Source organism: Pseudochaenichthys georgianus, chromosome 4 (genome assembly GCF_902827115.2).
Source record: "Pseudochaenichthys georgianus chromosome 4, fPseGeo1.2, whole genome shotgun sequence".
NCBI classification, from domain to species: Eukaryota; Metazoa; Chordata; class Actinopteri; order Perciformes; family Channichthyidae; genus Pseudochaenichthys; species Pseudochaenichthys georgianus.
In genome coordinates this window covers 46,255,757-46,279,406 of record NC_047506.1, presented here as the reverse complement: position 1 = coordinate 46,279,406, position 23,650 = coordinate 46,255,757, and the positions used below count along the sequence as shown (strand labels likewise).

At 42.9% G+C, this 23,650-nt stretch overlaps 1 protein-coding gene across 1 annotated transcript in view; it reads right to left on the bottom strand.

The window, feature by feature from the left end:
• The window catches only part of rab3b (RAB3B, member RAS oncogene family), a 111,862-nt gene that overhangs the window by 54,864 nt on the left and 33,348 nt on the right, over nucleotides 1-23,650 (bottom strand). Inside the window, exon 2 of the mRNA XM_034080797.1 lies at nucleotides 19,056-19,280. Within this exon, the coding sequence (XP_033936688.1) occupies nucleotides 19,056-19,280 (225 nt within the window). The remainder of the gene's footprint in view (nucleotides 1-19,055; nucleotides 19,281-23,650) is intronic.

Below are 23,650 nucleotides of genomic sequence, written 5' to 3'. Positions count from 1 at the left end.
ATAATTAGTACTGCCATAGCACCTTCTACTCCCCTGGGCCAACAACTCGCCTTGCTATCCTTAGAAAACAACCCAGACATTGAGGAAGGCGAAGAAGAAGCGGCAGCAATGGACACTTTCCCGACAGCACCACCATTACCACAGTATGGCATAATGTGGGAAAGAGAGACAGAAGCCTAAAACAGCTGACATAAAAAACAGCTGACACTAAAAACATTGAGCTGTCTGAGTAGAAAAGTAATGTGTTAAAGTTTACTGCTGAGATGCCTCAGCAGTTGGCCAGCTACATCCTGTTATCTTCAAGGACTAGAACACCATGTTACAGTATGTGTGGCCCCGACCTTCAAAAGGCGCAACTGTCTTGTGAGCGAAAACCAGTTAAAGCAGGTAATAAAGACACATCGAAATTAGGAAGAGGGAGTAGGGCCATGGCCCTGACCTTGGGGACTGGGTGTTGCTGGGCAGAAAAGGCAGATTACAGCACGAGAGAGCACCAAAGGTGGGGGCTTCACAGCAAATACTATAAAGAACAAGATATATTCAGGATTCGGGGCTCACTTCAACTGGGATCTTACTCTGACGAGCTTGTCACGGTGAGAACTCAAGAAGGAGTCCAAAGTGCTTTGTGGTATAGTATCAGATTGATGTATCTTTGTTGAACTGTGTAATAAAGTGCTTATTTCAAGAAACAATCCATTGGAGTGCAAAGTCTAGTTTTTGTACAGCTAACCGAGAATAGTGTCGAAGGACACAATTCCTTTTCCCTCAGAACTAAGAACGGTCATCGGCGGATCCGGACGGCGACCCCGCTCTGGCCATATCCAAACGATCTGCGCGGAGGACGGACCTGGTCCGGTAGACTCCAACAGGTTTCACATTGAGATGGCAGCACCAGTGGCGGCCGGCCCATAGGGGCGCTAGGGGCGCCGCCCCACCTCTTCCCACATACAAAAAAAAATATTAAATAAAAAAAAAAAAATGTAATTTTTTTTTATTTTTAAATATATATTTTATATTTTTATTTTTAATGAACAAGGTAAATATCATACAATTAGTATCCGTAAAATGTATAATCTACAATAAAATCTCGTTTAAAATTGTGTTACGATGTCTAAAGTTACTGATAAGTCACATGTTTCCTGCCTGGCCTTGCCCGTGGCATTAGTTTATCATTACCGGGAGCCGTGCAAGGAGCCCCCGAGCCAAACAGCAGCAACCAGCACGTTGCAAAAGTCTCAATAGTAAACTGCCGCCGAAACATAATTTCAACCAATCAGCGGCGTGAAATATTTTGGTCACGAGGGCGCTCACGTTGGCGCCCACGTTGGCGCCCACGTTGGCGCCCACGTTGCTTGCGTGCGTTGACGTGAGTTGTTTTTTAGACTCGTGAGTGACCAAGGTGGATGGATGAGAATGGCTTCGTGTGCAGGTGGAGTCGCCGGGCCTCGGTCCCCGCCCAATTCTGTTCAAGAGCTAATCTCCAATCCTTTCGAAAGGAGAAGTTTGGGAGATAAACTGTTGCTTAAAGACCTTGGACCGGACCAACCCGATTTGTATATATCACAATCACAATATATCACAAGCAAGCTCGTGAAAAAGACAAAACGTATCAACGAGGCTTCTCACATAGCTGGCACACCAGAAAGGCATGGCTAGCTGGATGCAAACAGGTAAATGCTGTCTTTTGTTTCCCATGCTTGCTCTTCAAACAGCCGGGGACAGATACGATCTGTTCAGAAACTAGACAAAAGTTAAACAAGTACAAACCACAGACTGTCTGTGTCATGGAGAATACAGTCGCTGGTTTATTTATGTCTGTATAGGCTGTTGTTGTGAGTGTGGACGGTCGGAGCATATATAACGTTAGCTTAGCCAAGCTCCATTTAGAAAACATGCATTTTAAAAGGGTTTTTTGCCTGCCGTCTGTCTGCACGTCTGTCTACTTGTCAAAACATTAATTCATGGTTTTTACTAACCGGTATCAGTATGTTGTTAATTCGCATCATTTTAAAACGTGTATTACAATTAAATCACGGTAAAATATGTTCATCTTGTTGTAGTTGTAGCCCCCTTGCCAGCGATTCTCTCTCTAGTTTAGCATACTCAGCCCGACTCAGCCTGGTTGTTCCTGGCCCTAGAACCACGATTTTATGGGGCCAGAAAAACTGTGAATTAGGACCCGCTAGCCGGTACTAGGCCAAGTGGAAACGCAACCAAAAATGGGCCCCGCACGGCTCGGCACTGTCCGTGTATTACAATTAAATCACGGTAAAATATGTTCATCTTGTTGTAGTTGTAGCTCCCGAGCCAGCACGTCTTGTTTGAATGATGCGAGTAAACACAGCTGGCAGCCGCGGTGTCTTTCTCTCGATATGTACATAAACGCGAGTGAAGTCTAATCTGACAGGGCGGAGACACCTCTCAAACTACCTAAACTAGTTATAAATATGTTTTATTTTTACTGTCGGCCGGGTCACTCAATACTGGATCAGCTGCTGCATGAAACAGACACTGACGCTGTCCGAAGAGAGGGAGGAAAAAGAGAGGCTCCATGTATTTTATTATTATATTATATAGATTCGTTATTCATTTGTTTTAAAGCTCAATAAATAACAAAGAAGACCTTTGACCGGCACTTTTACAATTTTGTCCGGAAGATTTAAACTTTAATACACGTTGACTGGCGAAAAACTCTGCCCGGTTCCCTCGGCCCCCACCGCGGAGAATAAACAGAAGGGCAACCATGACAACCATGCTTCTTCGCTGCTTTTGTGGAGGAAGTTACAGCGCCACGTACAGGCTCCTGCATATGTACTGCAGCTTCTCCAGCTAAACGGAGCTGTCTCGTGTGGACAGACACTATCCGGTGAATATTGCGTGTGGACGGAAGCTTTTTTGCGATTGTGTTAATCCTATGCGTTTAGCCGTTTTCGTCCTCGTGTGGCCGGGGCCTGATGGATGGGCCTAGCCAGTCTCCAGACCTTAATCCCATAGAAAATCTGAGGAGGGAGCTGAAGTTTTGAGATGCCAAGCATCAGCCTCAACACCTTAAGGATTTGGAGAGGAACTTCAGAGAGGAGTGGACCAAAATCCTTCCTGAGATGTGCACAAACCTGGAGACCAACTACAAGAAGTGTCTGACCTCTGTGCTGTCCAACAAGGGTTTCTCCACCAAGTACTAACACATGTTTTGCAAGGGGATCAAATACTTATTTCCCACAGTTTAATGCATATCAAATTGTATCTTTTATATAATGTCAATTTCTGGATTTTCTTTTTGATATTCTTACTCTCACTGATAAATGACACCTACCATTACAATTATAGACTGTTCATTTATTCGTAAGTGGGCAAACTTACAACGTCTGCAAGGGATCAAATACTTAATTCCTCCACTGTATGTCAGTGAGTGCCTGGTCAAACAGACAAAGCCCATCAAAGATCCCATTAAAAGGAAAAACCTCCCTCTATTCACTAGAGCCTTCTGTGCCTTGGCTGCCACCCCAGACTCCGTACACAACTGGATGGACCCTCTGGAGCGATTTCTGGTATTGCTGTATGACCGCACTAGCAGCCAGGAGTCAGTCAATCAGGAAACTCTTCTTCCAGAAAGGTAGAACAATTGAGGGACTCCACCCAACACAAGCAGCATTGATTCAGCACACAAAGAGAGCTGCCTTCCAAGCTGGTCACTGCTGGGGACAGATGATGTTTGCAGCCCCTGCACTCCCATCCCCAGGTGACTGGGGGTGGAAGAGGAACTCCACAGGTGGATGGGAAGTTTACTGGACCACATTATCAGGCCTGTCGTGAACTCCTCCGCTGTGGATGCAAAAAGGGGTGCAGTGGACAATGCAAATGTGTCAAGGTAGCAATTCAGTAACTGCCCTTTGCCACTGTGGTGGACTGTGTTTTCAGAACTAAGTCTGCATTTAGTTGAAAACCTGTAATATTACATATATATTATGTAACATGCATTACTTCACCATAATAAATATGTTAATGGTTTACTGTGTTATTTTCAAAATGGCCGCCATTGGACAAATTTGCGATGGCCCTATATTCAAAAATCTTCCTTAGGGCATGCTCCAACAGTGTGCCAAATTTCATGTTTTTATCATCAAAAGCACAATTATTTCACATATCTGCTGGACTACTAGGTAGTGCTGCTGTGGGGAAACTACAGTTTTCTATACAGCGGACTACATGATGTAGGCTATAATAAGAACAACAACAAAATTAATAGGTTTTAAAAGCACCATCGATAACCATTACCCTTCTCCAATTCAAACTTTTGACGGGAAGAAAGGTGTAAATGTATATGTATGTAAAGGAGGGGGAGGGGTAATAATTTAAGGAGAGGGAAAGGTTTCTTTTAAAATCAGGTGGAGAGCAAAACTGGGCAATCAAGGAGCCAACTACTAAGTTTAAAACACAATAATTTATTCAGTAGAACATAACATTTTTACTAAGAAAACTATAATCAGAGCTGTCTAAAATATAATCTCAGTAAAAAGATAGTCTAAAACTATGTTAAAATACAATTAAACGTAGTTAAAATACAAAGAATTCAAATGTTAAAAGGGTTAAAAGTCTTTTCTCAAAACCAGTCTTTCCAGGGCTGTGAAGGTGCTCCGTCGACTCTCTCTCGGACTGCCGTGTCTTTTAATCCCTTTGTTGCGTGTGCCTCTGCTCCTGGTGCGTTCTGCTTCTGCTGTCTCGGTCCCAGTTTCCGTCTCTGCTCCTGGTGCGCTCTGCCTCTGCTGTTCCCTTCAGCCTCTCTCAGTTTCCGTCTCTCTCAGTTTCAGCCTCTCTCAGTTTCCGTCTCTGCTCCTGGTGCGCTCTGCCTCTGCTGCTCCCTTCAGCCTCTCTCAGTTTCCGTCTCTGCTCCTGGTGCGCTCTGCCTCTGCTGTTCCCTTCAGCCTCTCTCAGTTTCCGTCTCCTTCCCTTTATAGGCGTGTAAATTGGCTCCAGGTGTGGTCACTCATTGTCAATCAACATGGCAAGGCCAATCCAAACATTTCAAAATAAAAGCATGCAGCAGGAAGTTAAAACCAGTTAAAAAGGCAAACACATTTCAGAGTAAAATCACACAATAAAAAGGTATAAAACACACTACACTTAAAGCCATGCAATAATGAATAATTAAAATACATTGCCATGTGACATATACATATGTATACATATGAAAAGCAATTCAAGCTAGATGTTCTTCTGGAAATGTTCACATCAGGCACCTTCAAGTTAAACAATAATAAAGTAAACGATTAACACCGTAAATTATGTGGATTAAACCATATTTATTTCGTTAAAAATAAATGAAATATAATTTTTTTTTTTAATGATTAAATGTATCTTATTCAATGCAGAATATGATTATATCCGTGACAGTGGGAATCAAAAACGATATGCTACAGTATAGTAATACAAGATAAATCCCACTTGTTGTACCATGGCAGAGCAAGAAACACTCCAGCCTTTTATTTAAACTTGTTTAAAACATATCTAAATAAATATGTGTGTCACGGGCCATAAATGTAAGTATGCTGTCAGATAAAGCCACGGCATCCAAATTCCTGTATTGCTTTCAACCCACCAGCTTTTATGGAGAAAATAAGTTATATAATAATCATCCAGAAGCATGTTTCTCACTATTTTATGCATAGAAACCACAGGCTACTGTGTGTGGGGCCCTTGGCATAGGCAGTATAGGCGAATGCTAAGGGTGCATCAACCCATCGGGGGCGCCGAAAATTGGGGAGAAAAAAAAAAAGTTAGAAATTAAAAAAATACAATTTGCCAATTTTGGATCAACAAAGTACATCTTATTATCTTATACTAACAGAACTATGCCTATATTGCGTACAGCGCCCATAAACTATGGCACAACCCCCCCCCCCCAAATCAAGTTGAACTGCCCCAGCCCCAGTAAAAACCAGAGGTTTATGTGAAATTGTTTTTTTTTTTAAATAATGATTTTAGTGTGTAATTATAGGTTTCAATTTTGTATAAATCAAACTCCCAAAAAACGTATACAGCTTCTGTGTGCTTTTATTAACATTGGAATTTACTGTGTAAGTGGCCACGGGGGGAGAGCTCTCTCCTGAAAGACTGAGAGGCTCTGATAACCTCAGCTCAGTGAGGTAAAGGCACACCTTTATATGATCATTATAGTTATAAAAAAACAAGAGAATAGATGAAAAACAGGTATAAAATACTATATGACAGTAAAAAAAAGTTGTTATTAATAAACAAGAATACAGTTTGAAAGTAGGGCTGCACGATTTTGGGAAAAATTCTAATTGCGATTTTTCTGACAAATATTGCGATTGCGATTCGAATTGCGATATTTGTTTTTAAGCGACCCAACGGAAGTTTATTGTAAAATGCGGCCATATCTCCGGCTAGCAAGGTCGTATCAACGTACTCCCGTCTCTAGCACACCGCAGCCCGAGCTACGAGTGAAATAACTAAACTTACATGAAACTTCCGTTGGGTTGCTTTAAAGTCAAGCTTCAGTTTAAGATTCACCCTGTAATGGCCCGTCCACACGACAGCGTCGACAGCTTCAATCTGCCCATTCACTTTGAATGGGGTAACGTCACGTTGCCTCGCTTTTTCGCCGAACTGAATTGTGGGTAGCGTAGCGGTCCGTCTCCGCCGGAGTAGCCAGCGCCAGCCAATCAAATCCCGTTTCGGAAAATATGACAGCTCAAGCCGTAGCCAATCAAACCGCGTCTAAGCTGGGAGAGATATCCCGCCGTTCATTTCTATATTTCAAAAAAAGTTGGAGGAGAAACTAATTATCGCTATAGCAAATCACCCGGTTTTGTATGACCAGACCCTCTTCACCTACCGGGATACAAACCGGAGGAACCAGGCATGGAGGGAGGTGGCAGAGACAGTGGGTGAAACTGGTAGGTTTTCGCCTGTTTGAGGAGTTTTTAATATATTGCTCGCATAAAATCCCCAGGGGTTTTTGCTTTGTATGTCGGGGGCGGGAGATTCATGTGATTGGTTGTTGGTCGCGTTGCTTGAATAAAAACCCCAAGCTACAGACACGCCCAGCTCCAAGCTTTTTTTGAAGCTGTAGTGTGGACGCTCCATAATAGAAACATGTGATGGAGCATTACTAACCTGACTCAGATGGTTTGTTCACCAAACCATCTAAAGCTCCATTGGAAGCCATTTGGAAAGGGCAGAAACGTTCAAAGGTACTTGGCAGGTGATTGGATCAATCTGTCTATCACCTTCTATGATGGGCTACTTCTGATTGATTAACAATGGCTGGTTGTAATTGTAAAACAACATTTTTTTTAAATGGAAAAAAAAATCGCAGGCTTTGCGATTTGATCGCATCATATCAAATCACGATTTCGATTTAAAATCGTTCAGCCCTATTTGAAAGGGGAGTGATTTGTAAAATATCCATAAAGAAAAAGAAAATCTGCTTACAGTTCTGTTTCATATATATGGGTGTTGAGAGAGGTATCCATAGATCTATTCATTTTGCTCTCAAAGTGCACCAGATTGATGCTTTTAACTTCAATATTCAAAAAAAATAATCTGCCCCAGGCAGCTAAAATCTTGCCTGGGGCAGAAAATTGGTCAGGAATCAGCTGTTTATTTCATATGAGTTTCATTGTGGCAGTTCCATCACTGCTCTCCCTGGTTGTAATAGAGAGGCGAAGTCACGCCCATCTACTTCTGGTCCATGGGACCCCGGAAGCGAAAAATTATACATTGAATTCAATGGAGAGAGAAAACGTATATTTTGATCCTGTTTGAATTGTGCCACGAATGACACATATGATGTTTGTCAATCTTAAACAATCATTTCCATGTAAAAAAAGTCACAGTTTGTCGTAAAACTGTTGAGAAAAATACGCAACTAGAAAGACTACAAATCCCAAATCCCATTCTGGGTCGCGTAAGTGATGTCATAGGCGATAATGCTCCAAGACTGGTTGCGACTCGAAACCAGTCGCAGACTGGATCTCAAAACTGATTTATTACCTCCAATAAATATAAGAGATTGCTCCAATAAATTCACTTTTACAAGATGCATGTGTGCTTTGTACCAGGTTGGAATCACAAAAGTGATCATACCACTTGCTCGTTCTATCGCTTCCCGTCTGATGAAAGGACCAGGAGTCGTTGGACCAAACATATTAGGTAATACACATGTTTTGCATGGAACATAGTCAAGTTAGCTACATAGCTAGTAGCGAGCATGTTAGTTAGCATCACATTACTTAGCCTTGTCATTTGTATTAGCCTTAACATGAAGTAAACCCAAATGTTAAACAGTAAGAGTAGTCATGATGGTAAGTATTTTGTGAAACATTTGAATGAGTATCCTATCGCCCCCTCCACCAGGTGCTAGGGGCCGGAGGTAGGCTAACGGCACATTAGCATCGGCGATCTTTTCTACTTAATAGTATCTGCACAAATGGTTAACATTGAACATTAAAAGATCAGGCAGTTCAGGGAGAGTCGAAGGCAGGCAGGCAGGCAGCTGTGCATGACATTCTTCTGGACGTGTTTCATTGTGATGAAAGTGAGTCAATCTGTTTGTTGGAAAGACAGTAGTTGAGTGATTACTGATAGAAAATTATGAAAAGAGATAATTATTCAAAGTGTTGTTACTTTAAAGTGTTGTTACTGAGATTTTTCTCTTTTATTTTCTTTACCTCACCTGTAACTGCTGAGACCCTGAGGAACATGCACACTGGACTGACCTGCTCTGGCAACCTGATTTCCACTGTACGTAATATTAATTAATAAATTGGTTATGGTATATTATTTATATACATCAAAGGCACAATGCACCCCCCAGAGACACACATGTATTAAGTAATATTTTGCATAGGTCATGTGAAATCATCTTTACATACTAGAAAACTGTTGGAGCGGCAACTTGTTTTGAAATTGAATTTTTAATATCCGATAATAAAGTTGATCTGTTTTCTTTATTCTTCTCTCTTCCCAGCTCCATCCATCACCATGCTCTGTTCCTGCAGGTTCTGCTTGCTAATCAATGCTCATATGTTTTTACACAATTACAAATAAAGTCAATGTATTGTATGACATGAAGTTGTGCTTCATTTGGAGTCAATAATAAATTCATTCTGCCTTCATCCATTCTGCCTTCAACTGCACAATGATTGTGGACTGCACCGACATCCATGTAGCTGCCCCCCAGTAAGATGAACCAAGCAAAGAGGGTCACCATCAGCTGGCCCGCTGCATCCGCGGAGAGAGGGCTTAAACTGACCTGAGACCAGCACACACAAACACAACGACTCTTTTAAGAGCCACCTACAGTTTCAAAGAGTTGCAATCCTACGTTATTATAATTATTAAACTGGTTCATGTATCACTTAGTTTACTGAACCGTGATGAATGAAAGAAATTAGTGAGGTAGCGGTTTACTGAAGTTACAAAGACATTAATATATGAGTAACAGGTCAGTGTAAACACAAGCTTCTGTCAATTATGGATCATTCAAACTATTTATATAAAAATATGTAATAAAGTTCTAAAACAAGTATTCGGTATATTCCTTGATAGCTTTGGGAGAAGGTTGTTTTTAAGTTTACTAAAATCTATCGTTTCAACTGTTTCACTTTATAAAAAGGGAACAGGTGAGTAGAGCATCATTGAGTTTGTTATTCTGTCAGTAAATTATACAAATGAAATGTTTATCATTATTTTATTCAACCCTAAACAAATTGATTGTACCTTTTTAATAATGACCTTACATGGTCGGCAAAGGAGAAAAAACGAATACATGTTTAAAGATAGGAACTTGCCATCCCACTGAAAAACAGTCCGTAGAGATTTAAAGGCGTAGTTGTAGTTCAGTCCAACGTTTAATTTGGATTCATTTCGCCAACAGTCAACTATTTTTATAAAGAATATATATATTTTTCAAAGTCAACTTTATTGTCAATCTTACTCAGTTTGTGTTTATAGACAGAGAGATCACAAAGACGTTTAAATAAAATTATACAATTTACAGATATGTATACAAATATATATATATATCCTATATACATGATGTAGAAGGATGTGTGGTAGATAACAAGTAAATAGAGTTACATACAGATCCATGTTACAGCAAAAGATGGAATAACTAAGAAGCACGCAGTATAATAATAATTACATGCACCAATTAAATAACTGCTCAGCATCTCCACCACAATCCCAATCTGCTGTGTCCTGTTTTCCTCCCCTCTGCATAACACCCCATCACACATACAAAACACAACGCAGAGTCTGAGGGTGTTAAGAGTATGTTTATTTAAATGTCCTCCTCTCTACTGGCCAACACAGATGCTGGGTGTAGAATTTTTCCAGGAGGAGGACATTTCCATGCCATGCAGGGTCTTTGGGGATGAGGATGATGATCGCCTCCTTCTGGTCCACACAACAAAGTAGCAGAGACTCCGGTCTGTGATGTGCAGCTGCCCTTGGACCTGGTGCCAGTATGGGTGATTCTCCTTGAGAATATATGACCCACCCTCCTCACAGAGACAGAAGGATGGTAACTGGACTGCCTCCGCGATGGTCATGTTCATGTCACCAAAATCCTTGAATCTACACACAGCAAATAAACTCAAATGACACAATGAGATGTAAAAGGAGATCACACATACAGTATAGAATATACTGTATAGTCGATATAAAACTGGCCGCTTCAATCTGAAGAGCAACTAAAACAAAACACGGGAGTGTATCTTGTTCTTGTGAACACTAATGTTATCCACAGCATACACAGAGACCACAAAGTTCTTAAGGAGAAAACCAGTTACTAAAACAAAACACGTTAGTGTACCTTGTTAGCTAATGTTAGCTAGCTGACATTAACGTTACACATTGCACTCATATTACTCAGCGAAACCTTGTAAAACCGGTCCCGCATGCTGGCTCTTACAGAACCGACTAACTCCCCTTTCGTGTATGTACAGCTCTCAACATGCCCAGACTTGTAGTGATTTTCACCTCATGTTATACTTTTCTCCTCATTCTGAAAGAAACAGGTGAAATTTGCTAACGTGACGGCCGTCTTTGTGATGGTGACGCGTATTGTGCGAGACCAGAGACCTGTAGTTCACTGAACGGTTTCACACAAAAAAATGTGTAACTTCACAGTTTTACGACACATTTTGATTTGTTTGACTTGCAAAATATTCTTTTAAATTGACAAACATCATATGTGTCATTCGTGGCACAATTCAAACGGGATCAAAAGATAACTTTTCTCTCTCCATTGACTTCAATGTATAATTTTCCGCTTCCGGGGTCCCATGGAGGCTCCCGGAAAAGGAGGGACTTCGCCTCTCTATACACAAAGACAGCTAACTGTAAGCTTGTCACTCATAGGGGGGTGGGGGCCATGGCTGATGGGCCATTATGTGTGTAAACAGACTGCTGATCACCTGAGAGCTGCGGTCTGATTTTAACATTGCGCAACAATGAAATCAATGTGTGATTGTTATAGCAGTAATATTAAACACTAATAATACAGTACACTATTAACAATAGTTATTATATTATATTATAGCCCGTTTGCCCATGGTGAGATGACGAGGCTTCATTAAAAATAATCCTATTTTTAGTGAATTACTGAGTTTGGGCAAGTTAATAACATTTTAATGAAGTTGACAGTGACTACATGTCAATTTGGCGAACATAAACATAAATGATCGTGGTGAAGATGATGATTAAATTAGGATTAAAAATCGGTAGTGAGAGCTGCTGCATTTCCTCCCGTCGGATGTGATATAAAAACAAACCGATTATTTTTGTAGTTATAAACTCACGTGGATTAACTACATTTATTAGTGCTTTCATGTCAATTCGGCGAACATATGATATATTAAATGATCGTGAGGATGATGATTACAAATCGTTTGTATTTCCTGATGAAAAAACAAACCGATGGTTTTTGTAGTTGTAGTACGCCAACGTGGATTAAACAACATTATTTTGTTAAATAAAAACATGGTGATGTTTTGTAAATGATTACATGTCTCTTATTTAGCACAGAATATGATCCTATCCGTGACATATGGATCTTAACAACCGATATCAGATACTGTAGATCAGGGGTACTCAAATACAAATCTTAAAGGTCCAAACAAAATGTTTTAATAAGACAAAGGTCCGTTTATTACAGTCATTCAAACTTTTAAACAATTGCAACAAGATTCTTAACACGAGGTTGCAAAAACAAAAATAATCTGTATGCAGCAGTTTTCATTGTTATTGTGTCTGTGCTTGATCCCTCAGAGTCCCAGTGTAAGAGCTGCACAGTTATGAATAAAGCCAGCTGCACCCACTTTCATTCAGCATTCCCATTATTGCTTTATAAATGTCTTGCCCCCTTGTGTGTCCACTGAGGTTCATCAGGCCCAACACATCTTCAACAACCTCCCCCTTTGCCTAATCATAAAAACTCACAAACACCAGCAACTGAGCATTGTCAGTGGTGTCAGTGGACTCACCCACAGCTAAGGAAATGCACTGTGCATTTTTTATTCCATCACAAAGCTGATTAATCAAATCACCAGCCAGTATTTATGTTCTTATATGGATATTGGATTTGCTTGATTTTACCTGTTATTTCCTCTTTTTGTTTGCCTTCAAACATGGTCTCCATCACTTCAGTCATGCATTATTTTATACTTCAGTTATTATTCAGTGGAATGTCCTTGTTCAATGTCCTAGTTCATTCATATATATCAAATCACCATAGTCCAGCACAGGTAAAAAGGTCACAGAGACTAGCCTTTTCCTGGCCCTAATGGAGGGACCTGCACAAATACATCACAGTATCATCAGCATGAAAATATAAAGTTGCTTCAACCACATTTTGACCTAAACTGTTGATATAGATGGAGAATAAAAGTGGACCTAAAACAGAACCTTGACAGCCCATCAAAATGAACACATTGGGACCTTTCAGAGAGGTAGTTCACAAACCACCCCACTGCATGGCTGGATATGCCAATACTGGCCAGCCTCTGATTCAGGATTTGATGATCGACGGTATCGAAAGCTTTGGAAAGATCAATAAACAGAGCTGCGAAACTCTGCTTTTTGTCTAAGATATTAGCAATATCATTTACGACTTTCATTGTCGCAGTGATGGTGCTATGTTGCTTTCTGAAACCTGACTAATGTTTACATAGTAGGTCATAGTTACTTCAAAACAACTTTACCTGCTCACTCACTAGGCTTTCAAGAACCTTGGCCAGAACTGATAATTTAGAGATGGGCCTATAATTATTTAATAAAGTAGCCTCCCCCCCACACCTTTTAGTAGAGGAAGGACACAAGCTGACTTCCATATTTTTGGAATTGTGTTTGTGCTGAGGGAGTGGTTAAAAAGAGAAGTAAGAGGTGGTGCAATAAAATCTGCAGCTATCTTTAAAAAGAAAGGTTCATGAACGACTTCAATAGAAAAAGGAGAAAAACTGAAAGGGTTTTCCAAACCACGTTTTTCAGAGTCACAGACTGTGGTGTTCAGAATAGCAGAGTTAGAAACACAATCAAACAGAGAGCCACAGGACACAAAATGCTCATTAAAACAATTTAACATAGTGGCCCTATCCGATATAGTGCCAGATGCTGTGGTAAGGCAAGGAGGTAGCTCATTACGGATTTCACCAGTGGATAACGGTTTTATGGCTTTCCAACATTTTCTAGGATTATTCAGGTTCTTTGTGGTAACTGACAGATAATACTTAGACTTAGCACTTTTGATTTGTGATGTGAAGCTATTTCTTAGCTGCCTAAAACGAAGCCATTCTACCTCTAAGCCTGATTCCCTAGCCTTTGCCCAGGCCTTGTTTCTCTCATGTAGGAGACTAGACAATTCAGCAGAAAACCAAGGATTGTCTTGTCCCTTCACTCTAGATTTACGCCGGGGTGCATGTCTATCAATAATTTCTATAAAACCAAGATAAAAATAAGACCATGCAGTTTCAACAGCATCACACAGATCAATTTTTCCCCAATCAAAACCAAACAGATCATGTACAAAACCCTGCTCCACAAAAAGTGTTGTGTCTCTCTTAATGATAATATGAGGTTTACCCTTTTGGACCTTTGTGTCCCTAATTGTTGCTACAACACAGTGATCACTCAAATCATTAGCAAATACTCCCACAGATGAGTAGGGAACATTAGTTAAAATTAGATAAATTAAGGACGATTTATTTGGGGACTTAATGTTAGGGCGAGTAGGACTGTCTATAATCTGAGTAACATTTAAGGAGATATAAAGGTTTTTAAAATCCTCTGACACTGTAGTTAACCAGTCCCAGTTAAAATCCCAGTAGCACTATTTCCTTGTAGTCAAGTTGAGATAAAAGTTTTGCCAACAAAGACAAGGAGTCCTTGACAGCTGAGGGGGGTCTGTAACAGCCCACTACTGACCTGTTGACCCTTTACCACTTCGATACTTAAGGCTACAAATTCTAGTTGTTTACTAATTGATTTGGAAACCAATGTGGTTACACTAAACTTATTCTTCACATAAATGGCAACGCCACCATCTTTATTTAGTCGGTTGGTACGATATACATTATAACCAGGGGTGCACATAACTTTTTTGCCCTGGTTCGCAAAGGAGCACCTGGAGATGTTGCTTGGTGCGCATCCTTAAAATGAAATAAACCGGACCTTTTGAGAAGTATTTGACTTTATGAACAAGGGGGGGGTAGGTGCGCTAGTGAGCACGCCCATGAACTGTTCGCCCGTGCCTCGCAGCAGGGTTACTGTGCGGAGCGCATAAAGCAGACCCTTCACACGATAGCGAGGGGTAGAGCGAGGGATCTCAGATGCCGTCGCGCTTGCGGACGGATTAAAAAAATTAAACCTAAATGGCTCGCGAATTATACTTTGGCGGCCGTTAATATACCTGGACGGCCCACCAGTTATGTGCATACTTGCCAACCTTGAGACCTCAGAAATCGGGAGCATTTCAAAACCACCGCGGGGGGGGGGGGGCTAGTGGATCACCGGAGCTGTATTAGCTTAACATGCTTATTGTAGGCTAGTTGTAAGTGCACTGTCTTGATGGAGCATATGTGTGGGCTGGACCTGTGTTATACAGGAAAGGAGTGAGCAGGGGGGAGTTTTGTCGATTCTTGTTCTGTTTTCTGTGACTTATCTTCCTCACCCTCTCAGACTTTCAGTTGCGCGCACTACTAAAGAGACACGCTACCATGGAAACCAAACAATGGTGTAGCTGTATTAAAGTCCGAGTGGAAGCAGTCTTGAGTAAATCCAATTTTGTCAGAAATCAGGAGAAATGCGGGAGAAATATGACCCCGGGAGGAAACCGGGAGAGGGCAATGAAATTGGGAGTCTCCCGCGAAAATCGGGAGGGTTGGCAAGTATGGTTATGTGCAGCCCTGATTATAACCATTTAAGGAGATGTCAGAGGCTAAAATAGATTTATTTAGCCACGTCTCTGTTTAGGTAAAATCTAGTTTAGGTAAAAGACTGCGCACATTTAAGTGGATGAATCCCAACCCAGACCTAGATTTAAAATCAGCAGAAATAGCGATCTGACTACTACTACTACTGGGCGGACCAGGGTTAGGTTGTACATTTCCTGATAGCAATAATAACAAGAAAACCAGACATCTTTTCTTCTTAATCGACACACGTAAATTGTCATCTACTTTAAAATCACCAGCAAAGTCTGCGAAAGTGTGATTTGAGCTCAAGAAGCAGTCCTGAAGAACCATCATAGCAGGCAAATAAAAAAGACAAACATATTTTGCCGAACTGATTGTCTGTGACAAGGCAACCGGCAATTGTTCGCTTAACACACTCGTTATATATCTCTCACAGGCTCCGCCCTCTACTGGACTCTATGGGTACTCCCCTCGATCCTATCATGCAAGCATTCATTCACTGAGACTTTCTAGGCGTAGCCGGCCCCTGGGCGGGCCTACCTGAATCCGCGTGCATCTCACCACATAAGGCAGTGAGTAACTGAATGAAGAGAGACGGACAAAGAAACTTTTTGTAAAGCATATGAAGAAAAATGGACTCACCTGTGGAGCACCCCTGTCCTTCGAAGGCTCCGGTGGCTACTTGGGCTGGAATCCTCAGAGTGGAGGGCCACTCAGACAGAGTGTCCCGGTGTGCCCCCACTGGAGGAAAGCCTAGCGGCCCATCTGCTTACTCAGACAGCCGGGTTGGCAGAGTGGAGGAGGCCCCTGCCCCCGCTGTCGCGTGACCGCGAGATTCTTGAATATCTGGATAAGAGGTGAGATAGCTATTTTTTTTTGTCTGCACACGAGCCATGGCCAAGAAAGCTCCTCTACTTCTTTCTTATTCTCCAGGGGCGAGTGAGGCGAGAACATCTGTTGATCATCCTAGTAGCGCCGGATCGCGTGGGGGCACCATGGTACTCAGAGATGACACAGATGAAGGTGGGCCAGCCCAGGGCGCTCCCCCAAGTTTGGGGGGCGATCTCTCAGGAGGCAGGTGCAATCGGGGCGTTACCCACTCTGAGCCAACCTCTCCAGGCTTGGCTCCTGAGAGGGCAGGGTGGATTGTCTGATAGTGTTATTCAGTCTATCCAGGCAGCTAGAGCGGGATCCACCACAGCCTGTTACAGGCCAAAGTGGCTGGGATTCCTGCGATGGTGTGAGGAGCGGAAAATAGAGCCCCTATTTTGTGAATTGGGATGTATTTTTTTCGTACTTACATTGGTGGACAGAGGGCTTGCTTATTCCACAGTGAAAGTGTATGCAGCAGCCATCTCGTCCTGCCATGAGCGATTTGACGGCAGGTCAGCCTTTTCTCAGCCACTAATGTTACGTTTTTTTGCGGAGGGTCAGGAGGCTGCTCCCAGTCGTGCGCGCCTCCGATCCGGGGTGACCAGAGCGGGGCGACACTCAGACCGAACCCCTCCTTTGTTCCCAAGAGCCTAAGGAGTGCGTTCAAGTCGAGGGCTTCAGTTGGGGGGTTTTAATCTTCCCCCCCATAGTGGGGCGAGGGAGGCTAAATTACACCTCCTCTGCCCGGTGCGTGCGCTGGCATATTATGTGGAGCGCACAGCTGCCCTTAGACACACGGAACAGCTGTTTGTGTGCTTCGAGCTATGGCTGTGTCAACAGCCTTATTTAACGGCGTGAGTGTGGAGGACATACACTGAACAAAAATATAAATGAAACACTTTTTGCTCCCATTTTTCATGAGATGAACTCAAATATCTAAAACATTTTCTATATACACAAAATAACCATTTCTCTCAAATATTGTTCACAAATCTGAAAAAATCTGTGATAGTGAGCACTTCTCCTTTGCCGAGATAATCCATCCCACCTCACAGGTGTGGCATATCAAGATGCTGATTAGACAGCATGATTATTGCACAGGTGTGCCTTAGGCTGGCCACAATAAAAGGCCACTCTAAAATGTTCAGTTTTATCACACAGCACAATGCCACAGATGTCGCAAGTTTTGAGGGAGCGTGCAATTGGCATGTTGACAGCAGAGCTGTTGCCCGTGAATTGAATGTTCAGTTCTCTACCATAAGCCGTCTCCAAAGGCGTTTCAGAGAATTTGGCAGTATATCCAACCAGCCTCGCAACCGCAGACCACGTGTAACCACACCAGCCCAGGACCTCCACATCCAGCATGTTCACCTCCAAGATCGTCTGAGACCAGTCACTCGGACAGCTGCTGCAACAATCGGTTTGCATAACCAAAGAATTTCTGCACAAACTGTCAGAAACCGTCTCAGGGAAGCTCATCTGCATGCTCATCGTCCTCATCGGGGTCTCGACCTGACTCCGGTTCGTTGTCGTAACCGACTTGAGTGGGTAATTGCTCACATTCGATGGCGTCTGGCACGTTGGAGAGGTGGCCTTTAATTGTGGCCAGCCTAAGGCACACCTGTGCAATAATCATGCTGTCTAATCAGTATCTTGATATGCCACACCTGTGAGGTGGGATGGATTATCTCAGCAAAGGAGAAGTGCTCACTATCACAGATTTTTTTAAATTTGTGAATAATATTTGTGAGAAATGGTTATTTTGTGTATATAGAAAATATTTTAGATCTTTGAGTTCATCTCATGAAAAATGGGAGCAAAAACAAAAGTGTTGCATTTATATTTTTGTTCAGTGTATGCACGGCGGCATCTTGGTCAACGCCAGGCCCCTTCATAAAGTTTTATCTCTTGGACATGTCTGGCTCCTTTTCACCGTCTGTGCTTGCTGGGTCAACGCAGGACTGGTGAGGAGGGAGGGAGGCCCATAGGGCCCATAGGACTCTTTTCCCCCTGCTTTAGGGCAGGAGGGGGGAGTCCTCCACGTTATAGCACACCTCCGCATGGTAAGCGCGAAAAGAGGCTGTCAGCCGCAGCCTCCTTTCTCACCACGGTTACCACCGAGGGAGAGGTGAGTGAAGCGCAGCGGCTGCTAACCAGAAAGCCGGTCAGAAACAGTCAGATGGAACAGTGTTGTTGTGGGACGACAGCGCGTGTATATATCGGGGTTCCGCCCACTGTACCCATAGAGTCCAGTCGAGGGCGGAGCCTGTGAGAGATAACGAGGGGTTACATATGGTAACCCTTGTCATATAAACACAGGCGGAGCCCTCTACTCGGGGCCCTGTCTGTCCTATGCTGCTCGCTGAAGAGAAGTGTAGGATGATGGGAACGGGAGCTGCCTTATATACGGTGGGCTTGTGCACGCATTCAGGTAGGCCAGCTATGTCTATAGAAATCTCAGTAGGTGAATGCTTGCATGATAAGGTAGTACCCATAGAGTCCAGTAGAGGGCTCCGCCTGTGCTTATATAACAAGTGTTACTATACGTAACCCCTAGTTTTTGTGACGGTCAGGGTGGCTGGTCGCAAAAACATTGGACTTTTACCCCATCTAAACTTGGAATCTTTTGTCAGGTAACTTAGTTATTTTAACCAAAATGACAATCTTCTACTATACCTGACCAATACATTTTTGTTTAAAGACAACTGACAACCATGAGACAAACATAAACCCTCCCATTCTCACCCAGATCTGCAGCTTGATCCTCTTTTCGTTTCGATATACTGTCTTCACCTTGAAGTCGATGCCAACAGTGCTGACGAATGAGTTACTGAAAGAATCGTCGGCGTAGCGGAACAGGAAGGAGGTTTTCCCAACGCTGCTATTGCCAATGATCAACAGCTTGAACATGTAGTCAAAGTTCTGGTCGGAGCCGTCCCGCTGGCCAAAACGCTGGTCTGTCTTCGCCATCTGGAGGGTTGGATTGAAAAGAGAGAAGCAAACCCAATCAGTATTATGAAAATCTGTCAAAGGACAACATTGCCACTACTATGGCAACTCTAACTCACTTTTACAAAAAAAAGTGAAGTACTTTCATCACTTTTGCTTTGAATGTAAAACCAGGCTTCTTTTGGCTTTTATCAGAGGCGGTTAACAGTTTTAAAGGTTTTATTTTCTTCTTTTCAGAATAAATGCAACACAAAGAAAATCAAAACATGCCGGATAAGCCGAAAACTGCAACAAGCTGCTCCTCTTTGTTCCTGGAAAGTTGACAGTTTAGAAGTTTTCTCCTGATGAGCTGGAGCCGAATATGATTCAGCATAAAGCTAACAAACGGCATATCGTGTTAAAGAAAGACATAGTGCAAACAAACATTTCCTGTTAGACTTCAACTGACAAGTCAAATAAAAAGCCAGAGCTGCCTTTCTGTCTTCAACATTGCAGAAAGGTAGCCATCAATGTTGAGGGTTAGTGTGTGAGAAGAGGACTGAACGAATGACAACAGGTGATGAGTCAGAGCTGAATAGGAGAAAACTATTTCCATGGAATACATATGAATTGATGATTGTAGCTGTGGAGAAATATTTATCATCTCTGGATTCTGATGAGACCCATTATGTGATTATTTGGGGGAAAATACCTGACTATTGCAGCATATATAAACTTAAAGGGGACCTATCATGCAAAATGCAGTTTTGTACGTCTTTTATACATGAATATGTGTCCCCGGTGTGTCAGCAAGTGTCAGAAAAAACACAATCCTCTCTCTTTTCCTCCATACCCAAATATCTAAAAACGGGGCTGCAACGGATCTGATACAGACTGATACAGATTTGAAAATTCTCTGACGTCCGGAATGAGGAGCTCCGCCTATATGGGCAACTATCCTACCTATCAGGGGAATGTGGGGTTGGGCCACGGCCGGCCATTGCCGCTCGAAAGCGCTGGAGACGCTGTTGTACATATGCCAGGCCTGTAAGTGGCGCTGTAGTCTGCCACAAAAGCAGCGAAGAAGACTTCCCTTGCATGGTTGCCCTTCTGTTTATTCTCCGCTGTGGCTCTTTTTCTCCCTCCCCGAGGCAAGCGTTTGCTCCTGCTGCTGTTATTCAATGCAATCCCTCCTCGTCGAGGCAAGTACTGTAATTCTCTCCGGTTTGCCACCAGCAAATGACAAACACCCACCTCTCCGCCTCTTCCAAGGAACGAGGGGACCGTGCGGCAGAGTTTCAATTAGATTTCTTTTCGCCGGTCAACATGTCCGTTAAAGTTGAAATCTTCCGGACATAATTAGAAAAGTGCCGGTCAAAGGTCTTCTTTGTTATTTATTGAGCTTTAAAACAAATGAATAATGACTCTATATCATCATATAAGAATAAAACACGGAGGACGGAGATCTCTTTCTCTCCCCCTCTTCTGACAGCCAAGCAGCTGATCTCAAAGCGCTCCCCTCTCCTGCAGGGGGGCGTGGTCAGCTGCATCTAATTTGCATTAAAGCTACGTCACAGAATCAGCCCCTGCAAAAACAGGGCTGGAAAGAGCAAATAGAGCGAAATGAGGCATGGCTAAAATGCAGGATCTGTTTGGTATTTTGAAAAAAAAACTATATACTTTATATATGTATGGCCCTACACAACCCTGTCTCCTAAAAATTAAGTTCCCACAGAACTAAACTGCATTCTCAATTACGTTTAGCTAGAAACGTATTTTCTCCCACGTTCTGTTTGTTATGAACGTATCTCAAATACTTTTATTTTCTACATATCTTCTAGAAACGTATTTTCTCCCACGTTACGTTTGCTATGAACGTATCTTAAATACGTTTATTTTCTACATATCTTTGCCATTTATTGTCTTGCTTATAATAATGATAGTAGTCATTCATAAATATAATTTTAGAGCACACATTTTAAATCGAGAATCGGGCTCGATATATGGTTAAATTAAAATCAGTAGGTGAAGCTGTAATTTCGCCAGCTGTTACTCTCATGAGCGAGGCATAAAATAATAGTTTTAACATGCCAAAAAGCTGCTGTGTCGTTTATTGCACCTCAAACAAAAACAAATCCAGAGTTACGTGTTTCTGTACTTCCTCTAAGAAGAAAGGACCAGAAGATCTCTGTGGCTTCAGGCTTGATCGCAGTTCAAATGACAGCGTTGGTTTCCCCAAAAGTGGGCGGGGCTGTAAAGTGACGGTGTGGTAGTGCGCCAAGGTTACGCCGAGCGTCAAGCTCTTTGAAATGGAACGAAACCACGGCAGACTATTCAAAACTGGACTTGAACGCCCCCCCAGAACTACACATGCTGGCTATTGTGTTTCACAACATGTTCTCTATGGCACGTCTCTACTGGGAATTGTAGTTCTATTTCGTCCCTACTGACCGCCTGAGGCGGTGCTTTAGCACTGGATATGTCCATCGCGCTCATGCGCAGCTCGATTACCAATAACAACATAGTCACCTGTGACCCACGTGACACCGGCTATATCAGCCAGTGTCGTCAGAGGATCTGTTCCTTTCATCTTCTCGCTGCGCGAGAGTACCGTGGCTACATTTTTGTAGCCGACAGCGTTCAGGTTTGAACGTTTGATCTGAGGGATTTCTCTGCAAACAGCTTCGCGACTGACAGTCGGAGCTACGGGGCGTTAACGCGTCCTCCAGGAGCTGTGGCCGGCTGTGCGCTGTGCAGAGCCTCGACAGACAGGTTTGTGTCAGCCTGTTGCTGGTGATGGCTGTGTTCCCGCACCCTCTCCCAGCTAAGTTGTCCTGATTACCGTCTTATTTTTGGTGGCTTAGACTTTCTGGTGACGACAGTGTTCCCGCTTCCTCTCCCATAAAGTTGCCCTTATGCTCTTTTGAAAGTTTTGCTTGTGGCGTTGTGCCCGAGCTATCATTAGCATTTGAGTCCCAGCTTTGGCTGCGTCCCTCATTCAATTTAGTATGGAAGACCAGAGGGTCATACTTTAAACCCGTTTTTCGTTTAGATGCAGAAAGTAAGGTAAGTACTTTCTATTTCTTAGAAGCTATTATCTGGTCTTAACATTTGTGTTCTGACTTGGTCGCTTGATTGTTAGCAGCAGTCGCTTGGCTAACACCTTGCTGTTGAGCTTAACTATGAACTCAGGGCAGTGCTCCCGCTCCCGGTAGCATAGGGTTTGATTGCAGTAGCGCTAGATTGTTGTATTACTGCTCCTAGTACTAGACTTCTAGCACTAGGATGATATGCAGAGAACATCTTCACGGCGGGTGCTGTGTGCTCGGCATGTGCGGTTACTACTGTAACCAGGCACGGTTCTATGCGGCTGTTCTTTTTCTTAGAAGCTAATTATCTGGTCTTAACATTGTGTTCTGACTTTGTTGCTTGATTGTTAGCAGCAGCCGCTTGGCTAACACCTTGCATGTACGGTTAAGCTTCATTATTTAACTCAGCCAATGAGGGCAGTGCTCTTGCTCCCGCTCCCGGTAAACGCATGGTATGGTTGCAGTAGCGCTATATCGTTGTATTTACTGCTCCTAGTACTAGACTCCTAGCACTAGGACGATATGCAGATAACAATCTTCACTGTGTGTGCTGTGTGCTCTGCATGTATGGCCATTAAGGAGGATTTCATCCTCCCAATATTATATTGTCTAGTGGGCAGCCGTTGGCTGACACTATTAGGCACGGGCCACAGTTACTATTGTAACTAAGGGCCTAAGCCGTAAGTACTGGCCATAATTACTACTGTAACTACGGTTCCAAGCTGTGTAAGTACTGGCCATAGTTACTTCTGTAACTACGGTTCTAAGCCATGTAAGTACTGGCCATAGTTACTACTGTAACTACGGTTCCAAGCCGTGCAAGTACTGGCCAGAGTTACTACTGTAACCACGGCCCTATGCTGTGTAAGTACTAGCCATAGTTACGACTGTAACTACGGTTAGATGCCGTGTGAGCCCTGGCCATGGTTACTGCTGTAACTACGGCTCTGTGCTGTTCTCTTCTTTAGAAGCTAGTTATCTGGTCTTAAACATGTGTGTTATTTGACTTGATCTCGCTTGATCGTTAGCAGCAGCCGCTCGGCTAACGTCTTGCTTATACTGTTAAGCTTCTTTATTTTACCCAGCTAGGTGAAGGCAGTGCTCTCGCTCCCGCTCCCTCTACCGGTAATGCGGATGTAGCTACATCCCTTTTTCTGTTCGGCGAGTAGTAGCACCGCTCTACTCTTCCCGTTCAGCAGGTAGCTGGTGAAGGCTGTGTTCCCGCACCCGCTCCCGGTTACGCTGCATCTGGCGTTCGTCTCTAACTTAACCAGTAAAGGAAGTTCTCGCCCCCACTCCTGGTAGACGCCAAACAGCCTCGTT